Here is a 24201-nt window from a genome sequence, read left to right on the forward strand (position 1 = left end):
TTAGTTTTCCTAGAAGAGCATTTACACTCTGTCTCTCCTCTTGGAGAGGTGTGTTGCTTATGAGTTCCGTCATCCTGAGCAAGTAACTCTTTCTCCATGGACCCCCCTCAATATTTGGGGCTCCAGAGGCAGCAGCTGCTCCCACTGCATGGGGATGGAGCGCAAGGGACTGGATTTGGGAGAACAGGGTTGTTTTTCTTCTAGAGGTGTGAAGTCTTTGGTGTAGAAAATAAGATGTTGGTAATTCTCAAGAAAACACTATGAAGCTTTACATATTTTGAAGTAGTAGTTCCTGTTTCTCAGATCCCAATTCTTGGTTATACCAAGGAAAAAAAAATAATAGTAAATTAAATATGAATTATACCCCACATGGATATATATACTCTGTTTTCTTTCATGCTTTCTTCCATGCTTTCAGCCTTTCTGCTGCTTCACTGACTCTTCTCTGCTGTCTGTCCTACTTACCATCACCTTCTCTTCCGGCAGTGGATCTCTTATCCTGAGAGGTTCCAATGAATCCGTAGTATCTCCATGTAGCATTCCCTCCATGGACAAGATCTTATTATTATTTTTAAAACAATTGCTCTTGCCAGGACAGGTTTTATCATCCTTCAGCTACTAAAAACAGCTGAAAGGAGATTTGAGGCCCAGAGTGTGCAGTACCTTTCTGTGCACAACTCTCTGCTCAGCCCCTGCACCACTGGATGGGGCATTTCACCATGTCAGGGGAGACACGAGCTCTTCTGAGCTGCAGCCACTGAAATTCTGGGAAAATTCTACTCCTGGAAAATCACTGTGTCATACCCCACTGACCTGAAGACCTTTCTGATTTCACTATCAGGGCAGTCAGTGGCATGCCCTGCAGTGACAGTGGGGTTTGGTGGGGGACCTGCTCCCACTGGCTCCCAACAGCCATCTCCAAAGGAAAATGTCATTTTTGTTCTCCCTTTCCTAAATATCCCTTTTCTCCCTCAATCATAACCGCTTCAAGCAGATGGTGGGCCTATTATATAACTGAGCAGAAGGCTGTGTTACAAAATTTAGCCACATTGGGTGCTGCTTCAGATAAGACTAAACAACTCATTTCTGGGGGTTTTGGCCTTTCCTGTTCTATTTTGAGTTTGGAGGATGAAGTTATTCCGGGGGGAGATTAATGGGAATGTTCCTCTGTTATTAATGACTCATCTGAGTCCTGGAGAAAGTAGGAAAGATGAAAGGCATGGATATAGTAACACCAAAACTGTCCATGAAGGTGCAGGATGAGTCTGTGGATTCCAGCTGCTTGTGTTGCCCTTGGCAGCTGGGACGTATGGATCCCATAGGCTGGGGGTGTATGAGCAACCTGGACTAGTGGAAGGTGTCCCTGCCTAGGAATGAAATAAGCTTTAAGATCCCTTCCAACCCAAACCAGTCTGGGATTCTGTAAAAAGAGGGAGAAGCTTGGAGAAACCCACTCTCCTCCATCTGGCTTCCAAGTGTTGTGGTGGTGGCTGGTGCCTTGATGGGCTCTGGGGCTTCCAGGACTTCCCACTTCCCATCTGGCTCCAGCATTACTGGTACCAGGCATCATTTTAAGCACTGTGCAGATCAAGAATCACCACAGAAGATAACCAACCTCATGGTTTAAACCGTTTTTTAACACCAAAGAGGGGTTTCCCCTCCATGCATTAGAGCCCACACGCAGCACGAGGGTGTGATTAAGACAGAAAGCTTAGAAATATTAACTGTGAAATACAGCCCCACACGCTGGGATCAAGTTAATAAGTGTTAAGTGAACAAATAAATGGCATAAGCAAATGTACACACAACCTGCAAAGTCCTGCTGGCAGCTTCTGGGGTTTGGCTCTTTCCTTGTTTAACCTTATTTATGGATTACAGCCAGCAAGGGAATAAGGAACCTTTTGGAGGATTTACTTGAAGTGTTGTATTAATATTGCATTTCTTTTGTGTTCCTTCTACCCACAGGATTGAAAAAACGTACCAGGAAGGCCTTTGGTATACGGAAGAAAGAAAAGGACACTGATTCCACGTGAGTCCATGAGACATAAACCACATTAATGTATAATGATGCCAGGGAGGAGTGGATGCCACTGTATCAGGACAGGCAGGAAGCTGGGCCATCACAGGCATTTATTAGATCAAGTGTTTAATAACAAATACATTGAAGCTGCTTCCCCTTGTACATCCAGGGGCCAACAAATCAGGGGTTTCCTCGGTGTTGCTGCAGAGATGATCAAGCAGGTTCTCTGTGTGTGTGCGGTTTACAGTGACAGTGAGTGGTGATCAGAGGAAAACTACTCCTCTGAGAGTTTCAGCAGATAAATCTCTGCCCAAACTACTAATTTGCCTTGTCTGCTGAGCTCTTTATAGATGCCAATTCAATTTAAACAGATGCTTGTGGAGGCAGTGGGGCTGTGTGGTTGGGGCAGGCTTGGGATGATGGGGAGCAGGGGGCTGGTGGAGCACAAGATCTTTTGCCTCTGCTGTGAGAGATAATTTTGCTTTCCAGGAAAATATGTGCGGGGGGATCTTCCGGTATCTGCCAGGGGATGCTCTGTGTGGGTGCAGAGCTGTTGGTGGGGTGCTGATACCAGTTCTGGAGAAGGGTCTGGAGCACCAGGAGCTGCTGAGGGAGCTGGGGGGGCTCAGCCTGAAGAAAAGGAGGCTCGGGGGGACCTTCTCACTCTCTGCAACTCCCTGACAGGAGGGTGGAGCCAGGTGGGGCCGGGCTCTGCTCCCAGGGAACAAGGGACAGGATGAGAGAAAATAGCATTATCTCAGACCGGGAGAAGCTTAAGTTGGATATTAGGGGAAATCTCTTCGTGGAAAGAGCTGTCAGGTATTGGAACAGGCTGCCCAGGGCAGTGATGGAGTGCCCATCCCTGGAGAGATTTAAAAGCTGTGTGGATGTGGCACTTGAGGACATGGGTTAGTGGTGGCATGTGGTTAGTTAGTGGCAGTGCTGGGAATGGTTGGACTTGATGGTCTGGGAGGGCTTTTCCAACCTCAGTGATTGGCCACCACTGCTGTGGCTTTGGGGTAGATGTCCCAAAGCATTGTGACAAAGGAGCCTGTGCCACCCATAGCCTGGGAACAGAGCAGGAGGAAGGCAGCAGGGAGCCCCATTCCTGCATCTGCAGCATCATTCAGGTGCTTAATGTCTGGCACAGCAGACACTTCAAGGTTTTTTTTTTTTATTTCATTTGGATTTGTTTTCCTGAGCTGTTTTATGTCTTGGTGGCTGGGGGTTTGGAGGTTTCTTGTACAAAGGGACATCTGCAAGGCCTGGCCATGCACCTGGGGCCATGGTGTGCCCGGTGCAGGGCTTTGTCTGCTGCAAAGAGGGGACCAAAAATAGGCAGACATGGAGCACATCTCAAAAGAGGGTTGCGCAGCACTGAGCTGTTCTCTGGCTGGCAGAGAGTGGTTTGTCACCGGGAATGGTGGCATCCATCCACCAGCCAGGCAATCAGTGGGACAACCAGGAGCTCCAGCCATGTATGGGTTCACCTATAATTTATCAGAAGGATGGGCAGGAATCAGCCTGCTTTGATTTTCCACAAGAAGAGGAAACAGCTGGGTCTCCCTCCTGCCTTACCCAGTGCCACACTTTCCATGCCTGCTCTGTCCTGCCCTTCCGAGCGGCTGTGAGGGCCAGTGGCATGGGAGATAAGGAATCCTGGGGTGCTGGGGGTGGGAGCGAGTTCGCAGAGAGGCCACTGTGGAGGACACTGCAATTAGCACAGCAGTGATTAGCAGGCGCGGGGTCACCACACGGTCACAGCCCCGGACGGCTCCGAGCGCTCTCCAAATCCCCCGTTGGGGCTGGGAGGGGCATTGGGAGAGTAGTGGGCACTGACAGGCCCCCGTCACCCTCTGCCATGGCCAGGCCACCACGGCCCCCAGTCCTGGTGGTGGGCACTGTGGTGGTGGTGGCTCCGGAGGTGCTGCCTGGTCCTGGAGAGATGTGGGATCTGCTGGGGCTGCAACACTGTAGTGAGGACCTTCCACCTCTTCCCTCCACCTGAAGAGCAATGATAATCTCCACAGCAATTCCAGCCAGGATATGACCAGGTGTCATCCCCTACACTGGGAGGAAACACAGACGCAGAAGAGATTTTTGCTTCTCCCAAAGAGTTCCAAAGGCCTTCGTGCAAAGAGATTAAGCAGAAGATTGGAGAGATGGGATGCAGATATGTTTGAGTTGGAGGAGTCCAACCAGGATGCCCTGAGTCAGACAGGAATGGTGGCAAATCCCATAGATTTGCAATGAATAAGACTCGGGAGCACATGGGAGATGGAGAAGCCTGTCTGGATTCCATAAACATTTGTCTGTGCTAAATAACTTGGCACCCCTGGGCAGTGTTGAAATGTGGCTGTGGAGCTGCTGTGACCGAGCCCAAATCCCATAATCAGCTGGGGATTAGGATCCCTAAGGAGCCTCATCAGTTTTCAAATCCATTCCAAAGAGAAGTGACTGTCCTTCTGGCAGAAGAAAATTCTAGAAATTACTGTAGAAATGGTTTTTGTCTTCTGCAAAAGGATGTAGAGCTGGAACAGAGGTGTGACCATGGGATGGGTGCAAGGAGCCAGCCCAACTCCTCGGTCAGGACAGACCATCAGCAGGAACACTTTATCACTAATAAACATAAAATTTGTCATCTGATAATGAGAGGACAATGGTTCTGAGACCATTGGGTGGGTTTCACAAGGAGCATGTGGGACAGTTAATTCAGGTTTGCTGATAATTTCATAATTACAACCGTTGCTGCTGTGGATTCATTAAGAAAACCATTTCCAGAAGTTAATTAAGCATTGGTGTGGTTTGGGCACTAACACAGCTCTGTTTCTTTCTGCTCTTTGCAGGGGTTCACCAGACAGGGATGGCATCGTAAGTACTGCCCAGACCCCAGTCCCACTCCTATTGTGGCCCCTAAAATGTCACTTCCCCCACCTGCCACCATCAGCATTTTGTGAACAGTCTCCTCATTTCTGTTTAATATAGAAAACAAATTTCAGTAAGAACCTCTCTTTGAAACAATGACCTATTCCAGGTTTCCTGCAAAATTAACACAAAGAAAATAACAATACAGGGAGACCTGAGGAGCACCAGGGGCAGAGGGACCAGGTGTCCTACTAAAACCCTCAGCTCCTCATCCTTGTTTCCACTCCTGCTAATTGGCTTGGGTCAGATTTGCTGTGTGAGGAGTTAAGGGGAAATTGTCAGAGCAGCTGCTTCCAATATCTATTTTTATTTTCTATATTAACCTGAAAACAAGGAGATACTTGAGGTTTTTTTAATTATTGCTGCTTTTATTTCTTGTGTTAGGCAGAAATGTCCCTGCTAGGTCTGGGTAGTAGACGGGCCCTGTCTCCTTTAGCCATTTGATATCAATAAGTCAGATTAGGAGTGTGCTGGCTTTATTTCTCAAACAAATGATGTTAAAATTTCACCTTGAAAACAAGCCCCTTGGGAGGCTCAGCAGGGAGAGCAGTGCTGGGGTGTCTTTTCAAAGCCATACGAAAGTTAAGGTACCAAGCTGCTCCTTCCAAGGGATCACTTTTTTCCCCATCTAACCCCAAATCCTTGGCTTTAGGCTTGCCCTGTGTCTGTAAACTTGTTTAGAAATAGAGATTAAAAAATCAGCAGCTCGGGCAACACTTTAACCAAGGCTCTATTCAGCAGTGGTAAATGAATAAATAACATTAACAGGTTCAGGTTCAGCTGTATCAGGGAGGTTCAGGTTGGACATCAGGAGGAATTTCTTTCTGGAAAGGGTGGTCAGGCACTGGAAGGGGCTGCCCAGGGAGCTGGTGGACTCATCCATCCCTGGAGGTGTCCAAGGAATGACTGGACGTGGCACTCAGTGCTCTGGGCTGGGTGACAAGGTGGGGATTGGGCACAGGTTGGACTCAATCTTGGAGGGCTTTTCCAACCTTAATGACTCTGTGAACATGCGGAGAACAGCCCAGAGCTGTTCCCTCTGCCACAGAAATGCCTTGGGCAGCTTTTCTTGCCAGATGGGGGTGCAGGGACTTCAGGTGAGCTCAGGTGCCCTCTTCATGGGGCTCCTACTCATGTTTTCCAAGTGGCTGCTTGTTTGAGGGGGTGCAGGGCAGGGTCTCCAGTGCTCCAGCAAGCTGAAGGATGCAGAAATGCAACTTTTGGGGGGTATAATGAAGCTGCTGAATGTATTTGAAGCAGAGGAATTGGAGATGAAGACACTGAATATAATTTTTCCTCCTAAAACATGTTCTCCCCATAATGTTTGCAGCCACTGGAGTAGCCAAGAGGCAAATCCTCCAACTGCTGAATAGAGCCCCCAGTAAAAACTGTGCTTAATCCTGATGGAGCCACAGCTGAGCCCTCCTTTCTTCATAAATCAGTGTTTGCTAGTCCCTTGTAGTTTATTTTTGTATATTTAAAAAACCAACAATCAAGGAGCAGAGACTTTTAACCCTTTTTCTGCCACCCCCCATCCCTTGCAGCAGCCCAGCCCTCATCCCAGTGATCCATCTTGCAATAGCAAACCCGAGAGTGCGCGGGAAGGAGGAAATAACTCGGTAAGGAAAGCAGAGCTCAGTTCACAGCTACCAAAGTGTCCTTAAAAACAGCGAGTCCTTCTTGGTTTGATATCCAGAATACAGAAAAATACTCTTTAGGTTCAACCAGGATGTATGTGAGTTGGTAGAAATGGGGTTAAATGGAAACGGATGGGGGAAAAGCAGGAGTGCCAAGGAACAGCATCCAGAAGTCCCACAGAACAGCATCCAGAGGATGTTTCTTCATCCTTGAGCCTCTCAGGAAGCTGCTCCATCCTTGGGCAGCATCTTGAGGTCTGATGGGTAAGATATGGAGGGTGAGGGTGCTGGGTCCAGCCCCAGGCCAGTGCATTGTGTCACACCCTTGGCAGGGTGCTGGGGTGAGGATGCTCCCTCTGGCAGCTCAAGGGAACCGGATTATCCAATTTAGGTGTCCAAAATTGAGCCCAACCTAAGGTGGGTCCCCACTGACATGGCTGTTCATTGGCTGTGGTGGCCAGTGGGAGCTGGTGGGTTCTGGGTGCCCAGAGCAGACCAGCAAAGAGTCCCCCAGGTGATGGGTGCCCAAAGCCTCCTTCCAAACCAGATTCCCTTGATCCAAAGCAGCAATAACCTCTGTGTTTGTTGGTGTGTCATGACATGCACTAACACATCATCCCAGACACCTGTAACTGCTCCATCCTGGCATCACTGTGGGCTGGGGCCATAAATCCTGGCATGTTGGGTAACAGAATCTGAATCCTTTGTGGGGGAGGTGTTTGTCTCCTGATAAGTTGTGATGTTACCTCTTGCCTGACGGGCATCGGGAGCCTCCACTGCCACCAGCTCTCCCCATGGGCTGGAACATCCCAGCACATGGAGAAATGGTGTCATTTGGTGCTTTTCCTTAAGAAATGTTGTATTTTCAGCTAATGATGTTCCAAAAACACTCTTTCATCTCTCTGGTATGGGAGACCTTCCAGAAACGGGGAATGGTGATGTATCTCACTGATGTGCACGTGTGGAAGTTCCACAGTGGCATCCCAGCCATGCCAAGGCACAATTACAAGATATGATGTCTTCTTGTTTCCTTCATTTAAAACATGGAAATTTTCTTTTCCAATGTGTTGCAGAAGAAGACAAATGGAGCCCCGAATGGATTTTACGCGGAGATTGACTGGGACAGATACGTAAGTGTCCCGCAGAGCTTCCCGTCATCCAGCACATGTACAGATCCTTGTGGGGAACTCAGGCTGTTCCCACACCCTGATTTTGGGCTTTTTGGGTGATGTCTGGGTGTCAGTTGTGTCCAGATTTCCATTTCATATCTGCAAGTCAATCAGGTTGTATAAAACTGCCCAGAAATGAGGTGGCTCTGGAGAGCTCTGTCCTGGCCAACAGGATGTTGTACTTTATCCAAAGAAAACCTTGGTTTACAACCAAGAATTAAAAATGCTTTCCTGCAAAAATTGAGCACTGCAAAATTAATTGTGAACTTTGAAGGCTGTGCCACAGCACAGGTTGCCTTTGCTCTGTGTAGCCCCAGGGGCTTGAGTTTTGATGGACATCACTTGCCACAGGAGGAAAGAGCTGCTCTAGCTTTCCAGGAACAGAATTAATATTCCTAATTCTATGTTCCTACTCAGAACTCACCTGAGCTTGATGAGGAGGGATACAGCATCCGACCTGAGGAACCAGGCTATATCCTTTATTGTTGGCTTTGTCTCTTGGGTTACAAATTGTAAGATGAGCTGGGGTTCACAGTCAGGCCACTGGCTATCTTTATTTCATTTTTATTATTTATCATAATTTATTTCCTAATTTTTATTTTCATTTTGAGCTATCATTCCACGGTTAAAACTTAATTCCAGAGGGAATTACCTGAAGCATTAGAACAGAAGGTGATTTTAATTGCCTTTGCTCCACTGATGTGGAGTGAGGAAGCATGAGGAATGTAGGAGCATCCCAGTGGGATGCCCCCTGGAAACCACCATGTCCACCATTAGCCTGGAGAAAAGGAGGCTCAAGGGGGACCTTCTGGCTCTCTGCAACTCCCTGACAGCAGAGTGGAGCCAGGTGGGGGTCAGGCTCTGCTCCCAGAGAACAAGGGACAGCACAAAAGGAAACGGCTTCAAGTTGTACCCAAGGAGGTTCAGGTTGGATATTGGGAAAATTTCTTCCTGGAAAGGGCTGTCCAGCCCTGGCACAGTTGCCCAGGCCAGTGGTGGAGTGATTTAGATGCCATGTGGATGTGGCACTTGGGGACATGGGTCAGTGGTGGCCTTGGCAGTGCTGGGGAGGGTTGGACTTGGTGATCTTAGAGGGATTTTCCAACCTGAACAATTCTGTGAAATCCAGATGTGGATACAAACCCCTGTTGGACTAAACCAGGGATGGAATTACCCCTGTGAACACCACTCCCATGTCCTCTGCCCACACATGGATGAAGCAGTGAAAGATCACAGCAGTGACAGGCACAGCAGGAGGATTCACTCCTGCCCTTGGGCATTTGGGATAAGCATTTGGGGAACACCTGAATCCTGCTCTCCAGGGAGGCTTCAGCCTTGGAGTGCCCGGGAAGCAGAAGGAATCTTTCTTTAACTGTGCTCTACCTACCAAAGGAAAGCACTTCTACTCTTCAAGTGAATCCGAGGAGGAAGAGGAGGCACACAAGAAGTTCAACATCAAGATCAAGCCCCTGCAGGCCAAGGATGTCCTGAGGAGCGCGGCCACTGTGGATGAGCTGAAGGCCTCCATAGGCAACATTGCACTTTCTCCATCCCCTGTGGTGAGTCCTGTGTGTTTCCCTCTCTCCTGCAATTCCAAGAGCAGTGGTGTTCCACAGGGAATCATCCCAAGCACGTGGGAAGCTCTGCTTTCCATGCTGATGCTCCATGAAATGTTGAGGTGGAGCCTCTTCTCTGCCTGGGTGAGAGGGCACTTTTGTAGGAATTCTGGCTGCTTGAGCTGCAGCCACTAAGGCAGAAGAGTTTCGGATTTTTTGATTAGGTCTCAGGCCTTGATTTGGGTGTTGGCTTAGCAGGTAGTTGATGAGGTCTGTCACAAAAATTTCTCAGCTAAATTATGGAGGAGGGAAGGAAAAATGACATTGTACTGTAGTCTTACTAGTGCCTTTGGAAATGCCTAAAAGTGCTACATATAAACTATAAATGAACATGAACTGTATATATCGTATCATGCTATTGTGGCTTCACATCATATTTTGGGTTGATACTATGCTATAAATGAATATAAACTATAAATGAAGTGTTACATATAAACCATAAACCCAAGGGAATGACTGGAGCTGAGTCAGGGGAGGTTTAGGATGGACAACTGAGATCAGGATATGTTATTCCTTTTTTTCCCTTTTCCCTCATTTTTTAATGTAATCATCATTCAGAAGATAAAACAGAAGGGTCTTGTCCTGATTCCCAGGACAAGGAAAGTATCTGGGGGTTTTCACACTGCCATAGGATGTTAGAGGAACATTTCTCATCCTGGGGGTGAATCCTAGTTCCTGGAAGGAAAGATCATCTCTTCTTAGTCCCTCCTGGTATAAATACCATCACTCTCTGCTTTTCCTAAGGCTTGTTAAGATTTCTGTTGTCTCACCTCAATCTGTTCAGCCATGAAAAGATTGGGTTTTGGTCTTTCAGTGGTTTTCAGTGTGGGCTTTAATGTCTTTCCAGATGATGCTTCCCATGATTTATAAATAACCTGTATCTGAAGTGTGAATGAATCTCAAACCCGAAGCAAAGATGAAAGAAAATCAGTGTATTTTATTTCTTCTTCCTTTTCTGTCTGTTGGCATTCAAGGGTTAGAAATTGCAGTTGGATGCTTTGAGAAGCACAAAAAAAAAGGGGGGGGAAACAACCCCAAACCCAACAATTAAAATAATAATAATAAAGCAGCAAATGCAGCAAAATGGGAGAGTCTGAGACTGGCAATTATTTGCCAAATAGGCAAATAATGATTGCAAGATAATTATACTAAATATAGGACTAATTTATTGTGAAACCAAGCAAATTCTGGCTTTGCAGAGTTGATGACCTCAGCATTTTGTTGCACATGTGTGTGTATATAATGTAGGTGACATTGGGAGGAGAGAGGAAAAAGTGCAATATTTTAAAAATTGGATAAGGAAGGCACTGAGAATTTATTTAAGGGGCCGAGTCTGTTTGTTGCTTAGATTTCTGCATCCCTTGCAGGGATGCTGCAGGTTGGGAAAGTGTCCCTACCCGTGGCAGTGGGGTGGGAACAAGATGAGCTTTAAGGTCCCTCCCAACCCAAACTATTCTGGGATTGAAAGATTTATTGAGAAAAATTTGGGTGGCCACACAAAGGTTCTGGCAGTGCAAAGATTCTTGGTGGTTTTAATTCTCATTGATTAAATACTTGAAGAGTTTTGCACTGATATATGAGGATTAGGCTGTTGTGATCAGCATCTCTTCTGCCCTTCACTTTCTCCAGGAAAACCAAATTCCCACAGAATGTGAATTTTGCTAAATAGGATTTTTGTCTCCTCTTTTCCATGGTGTTTTTCCTGCTGAGGTGGAGGGATTTTGCCATAATTTAAGAAGGGTTTAGCCCCTGGGGAGGAGGATGCCTGTGTGATGTGGTCCAAAGGCTTTGGGTGCTGGGTTAGGACACTGTGTTGTGCCTTGGGATAATCCTTGTCCCTGGCAGAGCTCGGCCTTGGGCTGGAGCCTGTTCTTCCCTGTAAAGCAGTGCAGACGTGCTCAGGGAAAAGCCCTGTGCCAGGCTGGACAGAAGGATCCATGCTGCTCACCCATGTGGGGATCCAAAATCCAGTGTAGGGAGCCAAGGTGTGCAGATGGGGAGTGAGCAGTGTCGCTGCCAGGCACTCCTGCTCTCCGGATCCTGGCACATGGCACTGCCCTCACTGCCCAGGAAAGCACCACTGCCCCAGGCAGAAGCTAGCTGAAGGAGTTTTGCATCCACAGGAGTTCCATGCTTGCCTGTCAGGTCCTTGTCCTGGCCTTGTCTTCCCTCCAAAACCAACTGCAAAGCCCTGCTCTGGCATTGCATCCTCCTGGAATAGAGCAGTGGGATGGTAGACTGTGGAATCTGGCTGGTTGGGTTGGAAGAGACCTTAAAGCTCATCTCATTCCAGCCCCTGCCATGGGCAGGGACACCTTCCACTATCCCAGGTTGCTCTAAGCCCCGTCCAACCTGGCCTTGGACACTTCCAGGGGTGGGGCAGCCACAGCTTCTCTGGGCAGCCTGTGTCTGTAGTCACTGTCCTCCCCATGCCTTTGGGATGTGAATTCTTGCGCTTTAAAACTTAGAAACAAGAAGAAAACTGGAGATGCTGGTGTAAACTGGTGTCAGATGCTCCCTCTGTTTGAAGCCCAACAGCTCAAGGTCCATTTCTGGTGCAAAAGATCACAGGTGCTGGTGGCATAACCTGCTTGTGCCATGTGCCCTGCCAGCACAGCCCAGATGCTTCAGACCTCCCACCTGCACCTCTGCTCCTGCTGGCTTTGCTCTTGGCTCCATGAAGACTCAGACCCAGGAACAAGGACTTTGTGGGAAAAACAGTGACTGGCTTAAAATGATGAGTAACAGCCTTAAACTTAAGCACTTAAAAACAACGTTTCTGCCCCTTTGACTTTTCTCCCACACGGACCCTTCCAAGGAAGGAAGTAGGCTGGGAATGGCTGTTGCCTATAGCCAGTGGGGCCTGTTAATGATAAAACAAGTGAATTGCTTCTATAAGATGGCTCAGACAAAAGTTTTATATTTCCATATGCTCTCCTTCTGTCCAGTCTCCCAGCTGGACGGGTGACAGCCTGGCTGGTGCACTCGTGACCCTCTGCTTTGCCATGTCTTTAACCTGATGCTTTGGTCATAATACAAATCCTTAATTTCTCTGTTACCCTTTTGAGAAAATATCTTATATTCTCGTTTTTGTTTTTTTTTTCTCTTTCTGCATTCTTTTAGAGGAAAAGTCCGGTAAGAAACACAATTTTTATCTCCCTAATACTTTAACCCAGCCTTGTATCCTCTGGTCACACAGTGCCTGTTCTGCACATCTCTAGAGCTGAAATGGAAAATGTAAATAACAAATCCTGCCCTTCTAGAATGATGTTTCATTTCCTTTATTGTTGACTTAGAACATTTAAAAATAGAGCATTTAAAAATAGAGCTAAGCTGTCTTTGCTTTGAGTGTTCAGTCTGGGGGTGTAGTTTGGGTGAAAGGTGTTTGGACAAGATGCATAAGGGCACTCTTATCTGTGGATTGTGGCACATCCAAAGGTATGAGAAGGCAGAAAACCCATCTGTGATCCATCGCTTCTGTGGTTCCTGTGTGCAGAGGAGTTGGTTTCCCCAAGAGGACTGAGCTGCCAACTGTTCCGAGCCCAAAATGGGGGAATTCCCCCAGTTTCCAGGGTTTGGGTTACCTCTGGGTGACCGGGTGATCCACGGGGTGTTGTGCTCCAGTGGTGGAGGCTGTGTGGAGGAGAAGCCCACCTGGTGCAGCAGTGACAGAGGGGTATGATGGGCTCTGGGGGGACTTGGGGTGCTGACCTGTCACTCTCTGACCAGGTGTCTCTTCTCTCTTCCTTCTCGCTGACCGCAGCGGCGCAGCCCGGTAAGGACCCACTCCTTTCCCCTTCCTCCTCTACTGGGAATGGGAGTGCTGCAGGGAGCTAAGTCAGTGCTTGATGGGAATAGGGAATGGGGACTGGGTGCCAGTGCCACTACCCACCCTGCTGTGTGACTCCAGGTGATGGTGGGATCAAGGGGATTGCCTCTCGTTGATAATGCAAAGGGACCCTCAGTGATAGGTGTTCTCCAAGGCTCATCCTGCATCCTTGCAGCCTCCTGGAGATCCTGCTTGTGGTCCCAGGATGTCCCCACTGACCCCCTCTTGTGGGGCTCCTGCTCCTCTCTCTGCTGCACAGCTCCAATTCCTCTGACTGGGGGGGATTTGGCTTTGGAACAAGCTTCCCAAGGCCAGTGGTGGGGTCCCCATCCCTGGAGGGATTGAAAAGGTGTGTGGATGTGGCATTTGGGGTCATGGGTCAGTGGTGCCCTTGGCAGCGCTGGGAGATGGTTGGACTCGATGACGTTACATGGCTTTTCTAACCTAAATTATTGTGTGTGGGGAGGTGTGTGTGATGCAAGAGCAAGGACTTAAATTTACTAAAATACATTATTAGATTGATTTGCAGCCATCAAACATAAGGATTTGGGGCTTATGCCATTATTAATGGGGTGAGGGTGTAACTGACCCCCCCCACCCCAAGGCACTGGTAGCTGGGATGTCTTCAAAAGCAGAGCTGCCAATGATGGCTTCAAGTGGGTCAGAAACCTCCTGGCAGGGTTGTCTGCTCTCTGTATTTCAGCCACATACAGTAAATGTCACTTTAGACAATTCCTGCCATGTCTGCTGGGCTGTTTTGCTCCTGGGTGACAATTGGCATGTGCCTATGTCCCTGTGCATTCCACTTACCTCTGTGTTTCTGTTTCCAGGGGACAATTAAAAGGAATTTATCCAGTAAGTATCTTCTGCAGCCTGGAAAAACAGTCAGCGCAGTTGGTGGAGGTGTTTGGGGTCGGGGGGGGAAGGGAGTGGGGAAGGTTTGCTTTAAAGTGGTCCTGGCAGAAATGATGACACCCAAAAGTTTGCCTTAAAATGCCATGTGGGACATTCTTGGGGTACCTGGAGTGTACTACAGGGAGTATAGTGTGCTATAGCAGTGCAGCTCCCTAGTTCAGTGCTCTACAGAAATAAATCTAAATTAAAAAGCAGATTCTTTGCTGGGGTGGGATGTGTGCCATGCTGGTGGCACACTGGGTGTGAGCCCTCCTGCCAGCACAGGATCTGGGAGGAGTGGGCAGGGAATGACTCTCACCCTGTGCTGTCTGTCCTGTGCCACAGGTGAGGAGATCACGCGGCCCCGGCGCTCCACACCAACACCAGACCCTGCCAGGTCAGTACAGAGCCCCTCAGTGGGATTATCCAACGCATCCATGTCCAGGCACATCATCCCAATGTGGGTTTTGAGCATTCCATGGGCAGGTGAACATTTAGACTTGGCTGAATGTGTTCTCCAGGTTTTGATCCTTTATCATCTACATCAAGGTAGGGCAAACTCAGAATAAAGAGCAAATTCACTGAGTATTTGCTACCCTACAACTGTTACCAACCCATCAGTGAGCTGAGCTGCTCCAGTTTGGCTCATCAAAGGCACCACTGCAGCAACATCACTTGTATAACCTTTTAGGCTCCTGAGACAGCTGAACATCTTGTGTTTGGCTTTAAATACACTGAGAAAATGCAGGATGCAGCAGGCATAGGGAGATTTGGGTCCATGGGCTCTTTGTTGGATTCTGGAGAAGATAAGGCTTCCGAGAGACCTTAAAGCCCCTTCCAGTGCCTACAGAGGCTCCAGGAGAGCTGGAGAGGGACTTTGACAAGGAATGACAGGACAAGGGGGAATGGCTTCACACTGCCAGAGGGCAGTGTTAGATGGGATATTGGAAGGAATTCTTCCCTGTGGTGAGACCCTGGCACAGGTTGCCCAGAGAAGCTGTGGCTGCCTCATCCCTGGAGGTGTCCAAAGCTGGGTTGGATGGGGCTTGGAGCAACCTGTTCTAGTGGTGTCCCTGCCCATGGCAGGGGGTGGAATGGGATGGGCTTTAAGGTCCTCCAAACCCAAACCAGTCTGTGATTCTGGCAGAATTGAGAGGCTGTGATAGTAGCGGCACCCCCAGTTTCAGATGCACAGTGTCCATCCTTGTACTCCTACAAGAGCAGCAAGGACATCCACTCCTGGAAGCCACCTTGAGCCTGATCAATAGGGAGAGCTGACAAACGTTGTGCTGGGGGGATATATTGATTTAGAAAAGCAAACACACAAGTTTATATGGAGTAAAGCCAAGTGTTACTGTGAATGTGCCCCAGGTAGCTGCAGGGCTCGACTCAAGGTGTGTTGGACCAGAGCGTGGTCCAGACCTTGACTATTTTTATTAATCCTTTTCCATGCAGTTTTGACTAATTTTGAACCAACTTGAACTGTCCCAGCAGCTGCTCTGGCACTACAGGGTTGGCATCACAGTGCTATAGCCAGTGCTACCACTGTCCTTCCCTTTTCACTGCCCAAACCCCCGTGTTTGCCCAGGTCCTTGTTAGTCTGAAATGTAAACACTCCCTGAAAATATTCGTATTTGCTTCAAACTCTTGGTTTGAGCACAAACCTGATCCTCATGGCTCCTCTGTGCTTGTCTCATCCTGCAGCAAGAAAACAGGGGAGGATCCTGCTGCACTGGCTCCACTCTTCGGGCCCCCCTTGGAGTCGGCGTTCGAGGAGCAGAAGCTGGACGGTGGGCTGGGGACATGGGTGGCATCTTCTGGCAGTGCCTTGGGGACAGCTGGCAGCATCCAACTCTGCCAGCAAGCAGGGCAGTGATATGACAAGAGGAAATAATCTCAAGTTGTGCCCAAGGAAGTTTAGGTTTGATATTGGGGAAAATTTCTCGATGTCCAGCCCTGGCACAGCTGCCCAGGGCAGTGGTGGAGGGATTTAAAAGCCATGTGGATGTGGCACTTGGGAACATGCTGGATTGGACTTGATGTTCTTAGAGAGCTTTTCCAACCTAAGCAATTCCCTGATCAGGTTCCTAACCCTTCTCTTAAAGAAGGAAAAAGACAAAGCTAAAGCTGAAGGCGAAGGGCAGGTGACAGGGTTCCCAGTCTGGGGTTAATATGGGTTAGATGGAAACAGAGCAAGTGTTTAAGTCAATTAGTTAATTATGTGGTCTGGGACAGATCCTGACAGGGAACAGCTAATGAATATCAAAATTACTGACTCTCAAATCAAACCATGGTTATACCAAGCCCCTCGATGCTCCCCAGAGTGTGGGAAGGAGTTTAACACCACCCCAACACCTCAGATCTGCCTTCAATGAAATAGCAGGATGCTGGATGGAGCTGTTGGACAGTGCCTCCATTCTCAGGAAGATACTATCTCAATAATGTCATTTTTTCCCCAAAACCAGTGTTTGCTTGGCAGAGACACTTTGCTCCTCCCCAGGCTTGATTTTTCCCAGCTTTCCCAAAGTGCAGTGATCTTGCAAGGCTTGTTTTCCTCAAAGAACAACCCCATTCACCCTGTGGAGCAGATTGTTCCCAGAGAGATCTCCTCCCAGAGCCGGCAGACTCTGCTCCCAGGGAATGGCCACTGCCCTTGTAGCCTCGTTATGTCTTGTCATTTATGACTCCAGTTAATTCTTTTAATCAAAGCTATGTTTGCTTGCAGTTCTCTGCACACAACCCCTCCAAAAAGTACAATAAATTTAATTTACTTAGAAAATTTTTTCCCTACAACCTCTGTGAATATATTTGTATCTTTTCATTTTAATACTCGATGGGTTTTTTTGCATATCCTAAAATATCAGACAATTTTTGCAATTAATACAATGTTTCCCTCCATGTAATAAGCCTCTAAATCCATCAATGGCATTGTTTTGTTTGTCAAGCAGCATGAGTGTCAAACTAATTGCATGTCCTGTTTCAAAATCAGGCAAGCTTTTAATTATTCACCATTATAGAACCCCCTGTCTTTAATTAATGAGAGATTTGTGTCACCGTTTGGTTCCTCTTTTCCCAAGCCTCAGATGAAGGTGTTTTGGTGTTCAGAAGAAGATGGTTAGTTTTCTCATTGCTTTAAAAGGTTTATTTATTTATTTTTGATTTTTCAGCTGCTCTAGATCAGCCTGAGATCTGGGGTTCAGTCCAGCCCATCAACACAAGTGTAGAGTCCCCAAAACTTCCAAGACCTTTTCCAACTGGAAGTAAGTGACTGTGCAGGTTGTCAATCAAAAAATAATATATACAGAAATCAGGACAAATATTTGACTTTTCCTCATCTAGACTGTGCGATTCCACAACGTTTTATGTTTGAGAGGTTTTTTTCCCCCTGGCTTGACTTGAGCTGCAGTACTGCAGGATGGAAGAAGGAATGGGATTGGGTGAGGGATGGGATGGACGGTACTTGGGATGGGAAAGAAGGGTGGACGGTACTTGGGGTGTGAGAGGTTATGCACGTCCTCCCTTAGGATATGTACCGCTGCCACAAGAGCTGGATTTCCAAGGTGAAACCTCTCCAGCCAGGACAAATGTCGTGCTTGGAAGCTGTTGTAAAAGCCACGCTGCCTTCAGAGGCCAGGAATACCAGATCATGCATGTTAATGATCTGGCTGGAGAGGTTGGAAACACCGTTTTTTTTGTCTGGGTTAACATATGGAAGATCAGCACAACTCCAAATCCCTGATTTTTATTGCAGCTTTCCCCATTGCCTGAGGCAACTGGGGAACTGCAGCTTTTCCTCCTCCCAAGCTGCAAGGTCATTTTTTCCTCCTTTTCCTACTCTTCCCGCCTCACTAGCCATGAGCCCAATGGATTTCATGCCAAACCCACCCCTGGCCCTGGTGCTGATGTGCCAAGGTCAAGGCAACTTCTGGGCACATCTCCACCTTCCAAGGGGACTGGGACACTGATGATGAAAACCACAGTACCTCACGGGCTGCTCCTCCAGGAGGTTTGGCCTTGGATCTGATTTGCATCTGCTTGGCAAAAATGCCTCTGTAAAGCAGTACTGGTCTATTAGCCACTGTTAATTAGCCACAGTGTTCCTGTTCCCCTGTGTGCATCCTGGCTCCATGTGGGATGGGCACATGAGAAACACAGAGGCAGATCTGTGCCTCAGAGGCTACAGGTTTAATTAAAATGGTAATTCAGGAGTTTAAAATGTGTGAGTACAGTCTGAAAATTAAAAATGGGGGAAATAAAATTCATCCACCCCAGTCAAAATGGCATTACACTGACAGAGGGCAGAGATAGATGGGATATCGGGAAGATATTGTTCCCTCTGAGTGTGGTGAGGCCCTGGCACAGGTTGCCCAGAGAAGCTGTGGCTGCACCATCCCTGGAATTGTCCAAGGCCAGGTTGGACGGGGCTTGGAGTAACATCATCACTGTCATGTCCCCCATTCCCAGTAAAACTGTGTTTCCTAAGACATTGTAACTGAATTTATTCCCCTCTCTGCTCTCTTGCAGCTCCTCCACCGCTCCCACCGAAGAACATCCCGGCCACGCCGCCACGCACCGGCTCCCCCCTGCCTGTGGGAATAGGTAAAATTCAGTGTGTGCCAGGGCACAGCCTGGGAGACTGATCTAGAGCCTCCAGGGGTGGTGCTGGGTGGGGGGTGGTTCCCCATGGCTGTGTTTGGGACACAGATTTGGTCCTTGTGCATCCTCTTCCCTTTGCGCTTGTAGAATTCCAGACTGATTTAGGTTGGAAGGGACCTTAAAGTTCATCTTGTTCCAGCCCCTGCCATGGGCAGGGATACCTTCCACTAGAGCAGGTTGCTCCAAGCCCTGTCCAACCTGGCCTTGAACACTTCCAGAGATGGGGCAGCCACAGCTTTGTGGATGCTGCAGTTGGGGTGATGCTGTAGAAGCAGCACAAAGATGCCCTTGGCCCCCAGGTTTGTGTCATCCTGCTGAAATTAATGTTTTCTCCACTCTCCCTGACTTTGGGGTCAGTCACTCTGGAAATGCAATGCAGCATAAGCCTTAATCTCCTGCTCAAAATTGGGAATATATAGAACCCTGTTACCACCTGAAGCAGTCCTGAATGGTCCGTGCTTATGGAGTAACAGGGCAGTGTCTGCCTGTGTCAGGGAGCTGCTCCTGCACTCCCTGTCCCTCAGATTCCTACTGCTGCCAGGAAATGTGGGAAAAGCCCCTCCTGGTCTCACAGCCTGGGCTAGAGAAGAGAGAATGGAATGGTGCTGGGAATCAAGGACAACCTGAGGACAGGGAGGGAAAGGGATTGGTTGCAGCCAGAGAACATAAAGTGCTTATAAGTATATAATTCATGGTGCTGGCAGGGTGCCGTCTGATGGAGCAGCAGGATTTGAGGAGGGGATACAGTGCCTGGCCTTTGGATAGGGAACTGCATGGGGACAGACAGAGCACCTTGAGATGAAATTACCTTTCCATGAAGAAATCCCCTGCTCTGACCTCACTGCTCTATCCATCAACATCTCATTCATGCTCCCATATCTTGATTTTTTCCTATTTATTGGAGCAGCCAGGCTGGCAGAGTGTCCATCTCCATACATTGATTCATCCACAGGAGCAAATGTCAAGCCCAGCCATGTGTGTCGGGCCATTTGCTGGGCTCTGCCTTGTGCATCATGTAAAGCAAGAGGCTGAGGTCTACATTGTTTGTTTGAGAAAAATTCTATTTTATCCCAAATGTAGAACAGCAGATGGCTCCCCCAAACACGGGAGCAGAGGTGGGGTGATGCTGACACAAGGAGCCCAGAGGGCACGTTAGTTTTAGGATCTCCCTTCCCTGGATATGTAACGTTTGGCTGATGGATCATCTCTGTGTTGGTCATGGAGTCAGATGGCAATGTTGGTGTGTGGTGGCTTGGTTAGTGAGCAGAGCTCTGAAATCCCCTGATCTGCTGCTGCTTGTGACTAAAGAACATTCACCCTGTCTGCATCCTGTGCTGCAAACCAGCATGTTCAAGTATATATATTTATACGTGTGTGTTTATAAATATATATATATAGTGTGGGGTGTGCCAGAGCGCTGAGTGCATAAGTTTAATATCTGCTGATAATCCAGAGTGCTGGTAAGGACATGCTGTCAGTTAGAGGACCTGTAAAGGCTGTAACTTTTGGGATGATATAGTACTGTTGGATGTGAGTGATGGAGGAGCAGGGCTTGGCTCATGGTGCATGTTTACTCATCCAGCCTTTCGACCCAGTGTGGTTCATTATATGTTGCACATGGCCTGATGTAGAACTTTGTTGCACATGAATTATATTCCCCAGCAGCTTATAAGAGACCATGTTTTTAGAGCATCTCCTCTAGAAGTAGCTGGCACAGAGCCCGTAGAGAGTAGTGCAGCCCTCGCTTAATGCCAAGTGTAAAATAACCTCCTCTGACCACAGGAGGGGACCAGGCAGCAGCAGAGCCCAAAAGGGACAAACTCCCGTCCATCAATGACTTGGACAGCATTTTTGGCCCTGTGCCGTCCCCCAAATCTGCTGCTGCAAACGCAGAAGACAAGTGGGTCAATTTTTCTGATCAATCCCCGGAAAACGCGGCTCCAGAGTTGACGCCCCGGGAAAAAGCGGGATCCCCGCCGGCGGCAGCGGCCGGTCCAGCCAATGCTCCCGCGGCGGAGCCCTCCCGCCCGCTGCCCTCGCCGCTGCACCTGGAGGAGGTTCACAAGAAGGTTTCTGAGCACCTGAAGGATGAGAACGTGGAGCCGGTGGCCTCTCCCAAAGATTTTGGGCCGGGACAGAGAGCGACCCCGCCGCCCCCTCCGCCGCCCACCTACCGCACGGTGGTCTCGTCCCCCGGACCGGGCGCCAGCACGGGCAGCACCAGCGGTACGTCCCGCGGCCGTGGCTGTGCTTCGGGGGGGCCCTGAGCGCCTCCGGCGTCCCCTCCCGCCTGGCTGTGCCTGCGCCCGGGCCCGTCTCGTGCTTCCACGTCCGTCGTCTGCCCTCCGCCTCCTGTGTCCTCCCCCTGCTCCTCGCTGCGTGTCTCGTGGTGGGATGGGGCTGATGATCTTTCCCCAAAGTTCCCGAGAGCCGCCCTTCCCACCTCTGCCGTGCACAGAATTTGGGATGGGGTTGCCATTGCTGCAGCTCTGTCCTCAGTAGGTTTGAGTAAACATAGTCAGAAACATTTCAGGCAAATAATCTGAGCAAGCCTCAGCTCCAGGGTCCTTTAAATCTGTTGCAGACAGGTCACCACACACTGTCACCCACCCAGCTCAGAGGTAGCACAGATCTGGACAGTGCTTGGTCCTTTTTGGCTCTGAGTGTGAAGAGCCAGGAGAAATGTCTTCCAGGGTGAGCCTCTCCCAGGGCAGAACCTGATTGGTCTGTCTGGCATGTGCTGGCTGCCTGCTTAATTATAAATTATTATTATTAATTATAAATGTCAGTGCCCATTAGGGCAAATGAGCTTGGTGCAAGTCAACTTACACACACTTTCTGAGAGTGTTTGAAGGGGTGCAACCTGAGCCTGTTGTTTTAGGGGCTGACCCCCAAGGGTACTTACTGGACACCTGTGCTGCCATCCTGCATCCACCAGAAGTTATTTTTGAGGGAATTACCCCTTCAGGGCCCTGAAGAACCTCCACCCAGGTGGGGGAGGTGAGGGGTGTGTTGGGTGTGCAGCCCCCAGACCTGTCCCCCAACATGTGACACCAGCCTCATGGAAGCTTGGAAGAAGTGTCATTCCTCTGGGTTGTCACCTCCATGGAAGGGGTGTGGAGGGGCTGCTGCGGGTGTCCCACCATGTGAGGCTGGTGCTGCAAGTGTGGCTTTGCTTCAGTGATGGTGGCTTTTCTGTGCTGGGAGGGTGGGAATCCATGTGGGGGCTGCTAGTGGCAGTGGTTGGAGCTGGGACTTCTGGAGTTTGGCAGCAGGAAACAGCAAGATTCTTCCACCATGCTCTCCAACCTCATGCCAACTGAGTAGCTCCTTGTGGGAGTGAAGAGCCACAGGATGGGGACATGCCAGGGCTCCCCATGTAGGGATGAATGGAGGAGCTGTTGTTTCCAAGAAGATCCATGTCTCTTCTTCAGGAATTGCCTCCTGTCTCAGTCTGGACTGCTTTACATCCCACTGTGACCTCGGCCTTCCCCAGTGCAGCAAGCTGGAAAATGCAAGGTGTTAACATACCCACAGAAAAATTGTGCAAATATTCCGAAAGCTGCATCCCCTGGCAGATGGATCCAGCATCCCTCACACTCCTCTCCACCTTTCCAAGGCCCCTGGTGCTGCATTTGGTCCTGGGCCTGTCCAGTTTTTGGATGCTGTAGAGCAGAGCCATCCCAGGATGCCCTCCTGCCTTCACATCCCATGGGAGCCTGGGCTTGTGGGTGTCGCTGAATCAGGGCTGGGGATGGGTGTAGACTCATCATGGAATGATTTGGGTTGGAAGGGATCTCAAAGCTCATCTCATTCCAACTCCTTGCCATGGGCAGGGACACCTTCCACCAGACCAAGTTGTATCAAGCCCAGCATCCCAGCAGGCTTCCAATCTCGTGCTTATTTCCACACACTGCCACAGTTTCTTGTGGCAGGAAATACCTATTCTGGGATGGAAGCCAATGTCTGGCAGGTCTTTGGCTACCTGGCGGTCACAGAACGCTCCCTTGAAGGCTCCATCCTGCCACACTCATTCAGTGCCGCAAGGCTACTTTCCCTGAATAATTCCTATTTTATCAGGCTTTTATTGGGATAAGTAAGGAAAAATTCAGACTCTGATTCCCAAATTAGGCTTTTAATTAAAAATGGCTTGTACTTTGAAGTTGTACCAAAGAATGACTGGAATTTACTCCGTTTAAACAAGCCCCTCTCTTGGCTTAGCCTGCTCTCCTTTACTTCCTGGTCTCATTTCTATAGATCTAGCTTTGGTCTTTCCTTAATCTGAACTATCACCCAAAAAATGTAGGAAATTATTCTCTTGTAAGTCGGAAAAATAAAGCCAAAGTCCTTGTCTTATCATCAGTCTGAGCCAAACATGGAGCTGCTGAACTCCATGGAGACTAGTGGCAAATGCCGTGTCAGTTGTCCTGGGAATGGGGTCTGAATTTCCTCCCGCTCCTTGTGCCCCTCATGTCATGGTGCCGTCTCTGACTGCTCTGTACAACACCAGTTATTGCTGAACTTCTTCAGGAAGGAATTTCTGTGCATGGAGCAAAAGTCTCCTGGATATTCTGTAAAGCATTGGTCAAAATTTCCATCTGATTACAAAACTTCCCCTACACAGCAGGACAGCAACCGCTGGGGACCATGTGAACCCTGAGATCAACACCACTTGTTCTGCAAGACTCTTCCAGAGGGTTGGGAGATGTTACACTCCCAGCAAAACTCATAACCTTTCTGTTCTGCCCTCTCCCCTCTTGCTGGGACAAGGCTTTGCCCCTACTACCTGTCCTTTCCACCAGTTGTGCCAACCCTAGAGCTGTGGCACCAGTACCAGCTGCTGCAGGGCTTCAGCACCATATTCCTCCTGCCTACATCTGTTTTTTGGGAAAGCCATAAGTCTCCTCTGATAACAATTTTGCCTAAAGCTCCCTGGCTGAGGGAGCAGGATATTGGGCAGCCCTTGTGAGAAATTCTTCAGCATCAGCAGTCCTGGAATGCTCTGTGCCCTGGTGTGGGGCTGTGGTCACGGGGAGCTGTGTGGGGTGTGCATGGGCACCCCTGGGTGAGTGGAGGATCTGGGGTGGGGAGCGCTGGGGTCACTGTGTGTGCGGTGCTCACGGCTCCCGTTTGTTGCAGGTTCCTCGTCGCCGGCTCGCCCTGGAACGCCACTGGCCACCTGTGGCACCCCTCCGCCACCGCCCCCCCGGCCCCCCTCCCGGCCCAAGCTGCCCCCCGGCAAGCCCCCCGTCGCTGACGTGGTACGTTGGGAGGGAGCGGGGGGTGGTGGGTGGCATTCTCAGTCCTGACATGGATAACGGAACAAGTGACTGGCGGGGGCTGCCAGGGCAGGTTGGGGTTTTCTAGGATTTGTCCGCTGAGGTAGGTTTCACCTGGGAAGGGCTGTAACTGCTTCTGGTTGTCCATATTACGTATCTGGTTATCATGCACGTGG

At 49.1% G+C, this 24201-nt stretch overlaps 1 protein-coding gene across 12 annotated transcripts in view; it reads left to right on the forward strand.

The window, feature by feature from the left end:
- The window catches only part of SGIP1 (SH3GL interacting endocytic adaptor 1), a 51970-nt gene that overhangs the window by 11546 nt on the left and 16223 nt on the right, over window positions 1-24201 (forward strand). For 4 of the 12 annotated variants that reach the window (XM_039383019.1, XM_039383024.1, XM_039383018.1 and 1 more), the window contains 14 exons: window positions 1966-2029; window positions 4867-4891; window positions 7656-7712; window positions 8169-8223; window positions 9135-9310; window positions 12491-12502; window positions 13131-13142; window positions 14027-14051; window positions 14436-14487; window positions 15795-15880; window positions 17249-17350; window positions 18615-18689; window positions 20529-20972; window positions 23886-24007. In XM_039383019.1, the coding sequence (XP_039238953.1) occupies window positions 1966-2029; window positions 4867-4891; window positions 7656-7712; window positions 8169-8223; window positions 9135-9310; window positions 12491-12502; window positions 13131-13142; window positions 14027-14051; window positions 14436-14487; window positions 15795-15880; window positions 17249-17350; window positions 18615-18689; window positions 20529-20972; window positions 23886-24007 (1307 nt within the window). The remainder of the gene's footprint in view (window positions 1-1965; window positions 2030-4866; window positions 4892-7655; window positions 7713-8168; window positions 8224-9134; window positions 9311-12490; window positions 12503-13130; window positions 13143-14026; window positions 14052-14435; window positions 14488-15794; window positions 15881-17248; window positions 17351-18614; window positions 18690-20528; window positions 20973-23885; window positions 24008-24201) is intronic. The other 8 variants (XM_039383026.1, XM_039383020.1, XM_027719049.2 and 5 more) reach the window with 3 other exon arrangements.

This window comes from Pipra filicauda, unplaced genomic scaffold (genome assembly GCF_003945595.2).
Source record: "Pipra filicauda isolate LSUMZ 115617 unplaced genomic scaffold, ASM394559v2 scaffold295_size919547_pilon, whole genome shotgun sequence".
NCBI classification, from domain to species: domain Eukaryota; kingdom Metazoa; phylum Chordata; class Aves; order Passeriformes; family Pipridae; genus Pipra; species Pipra filicauda.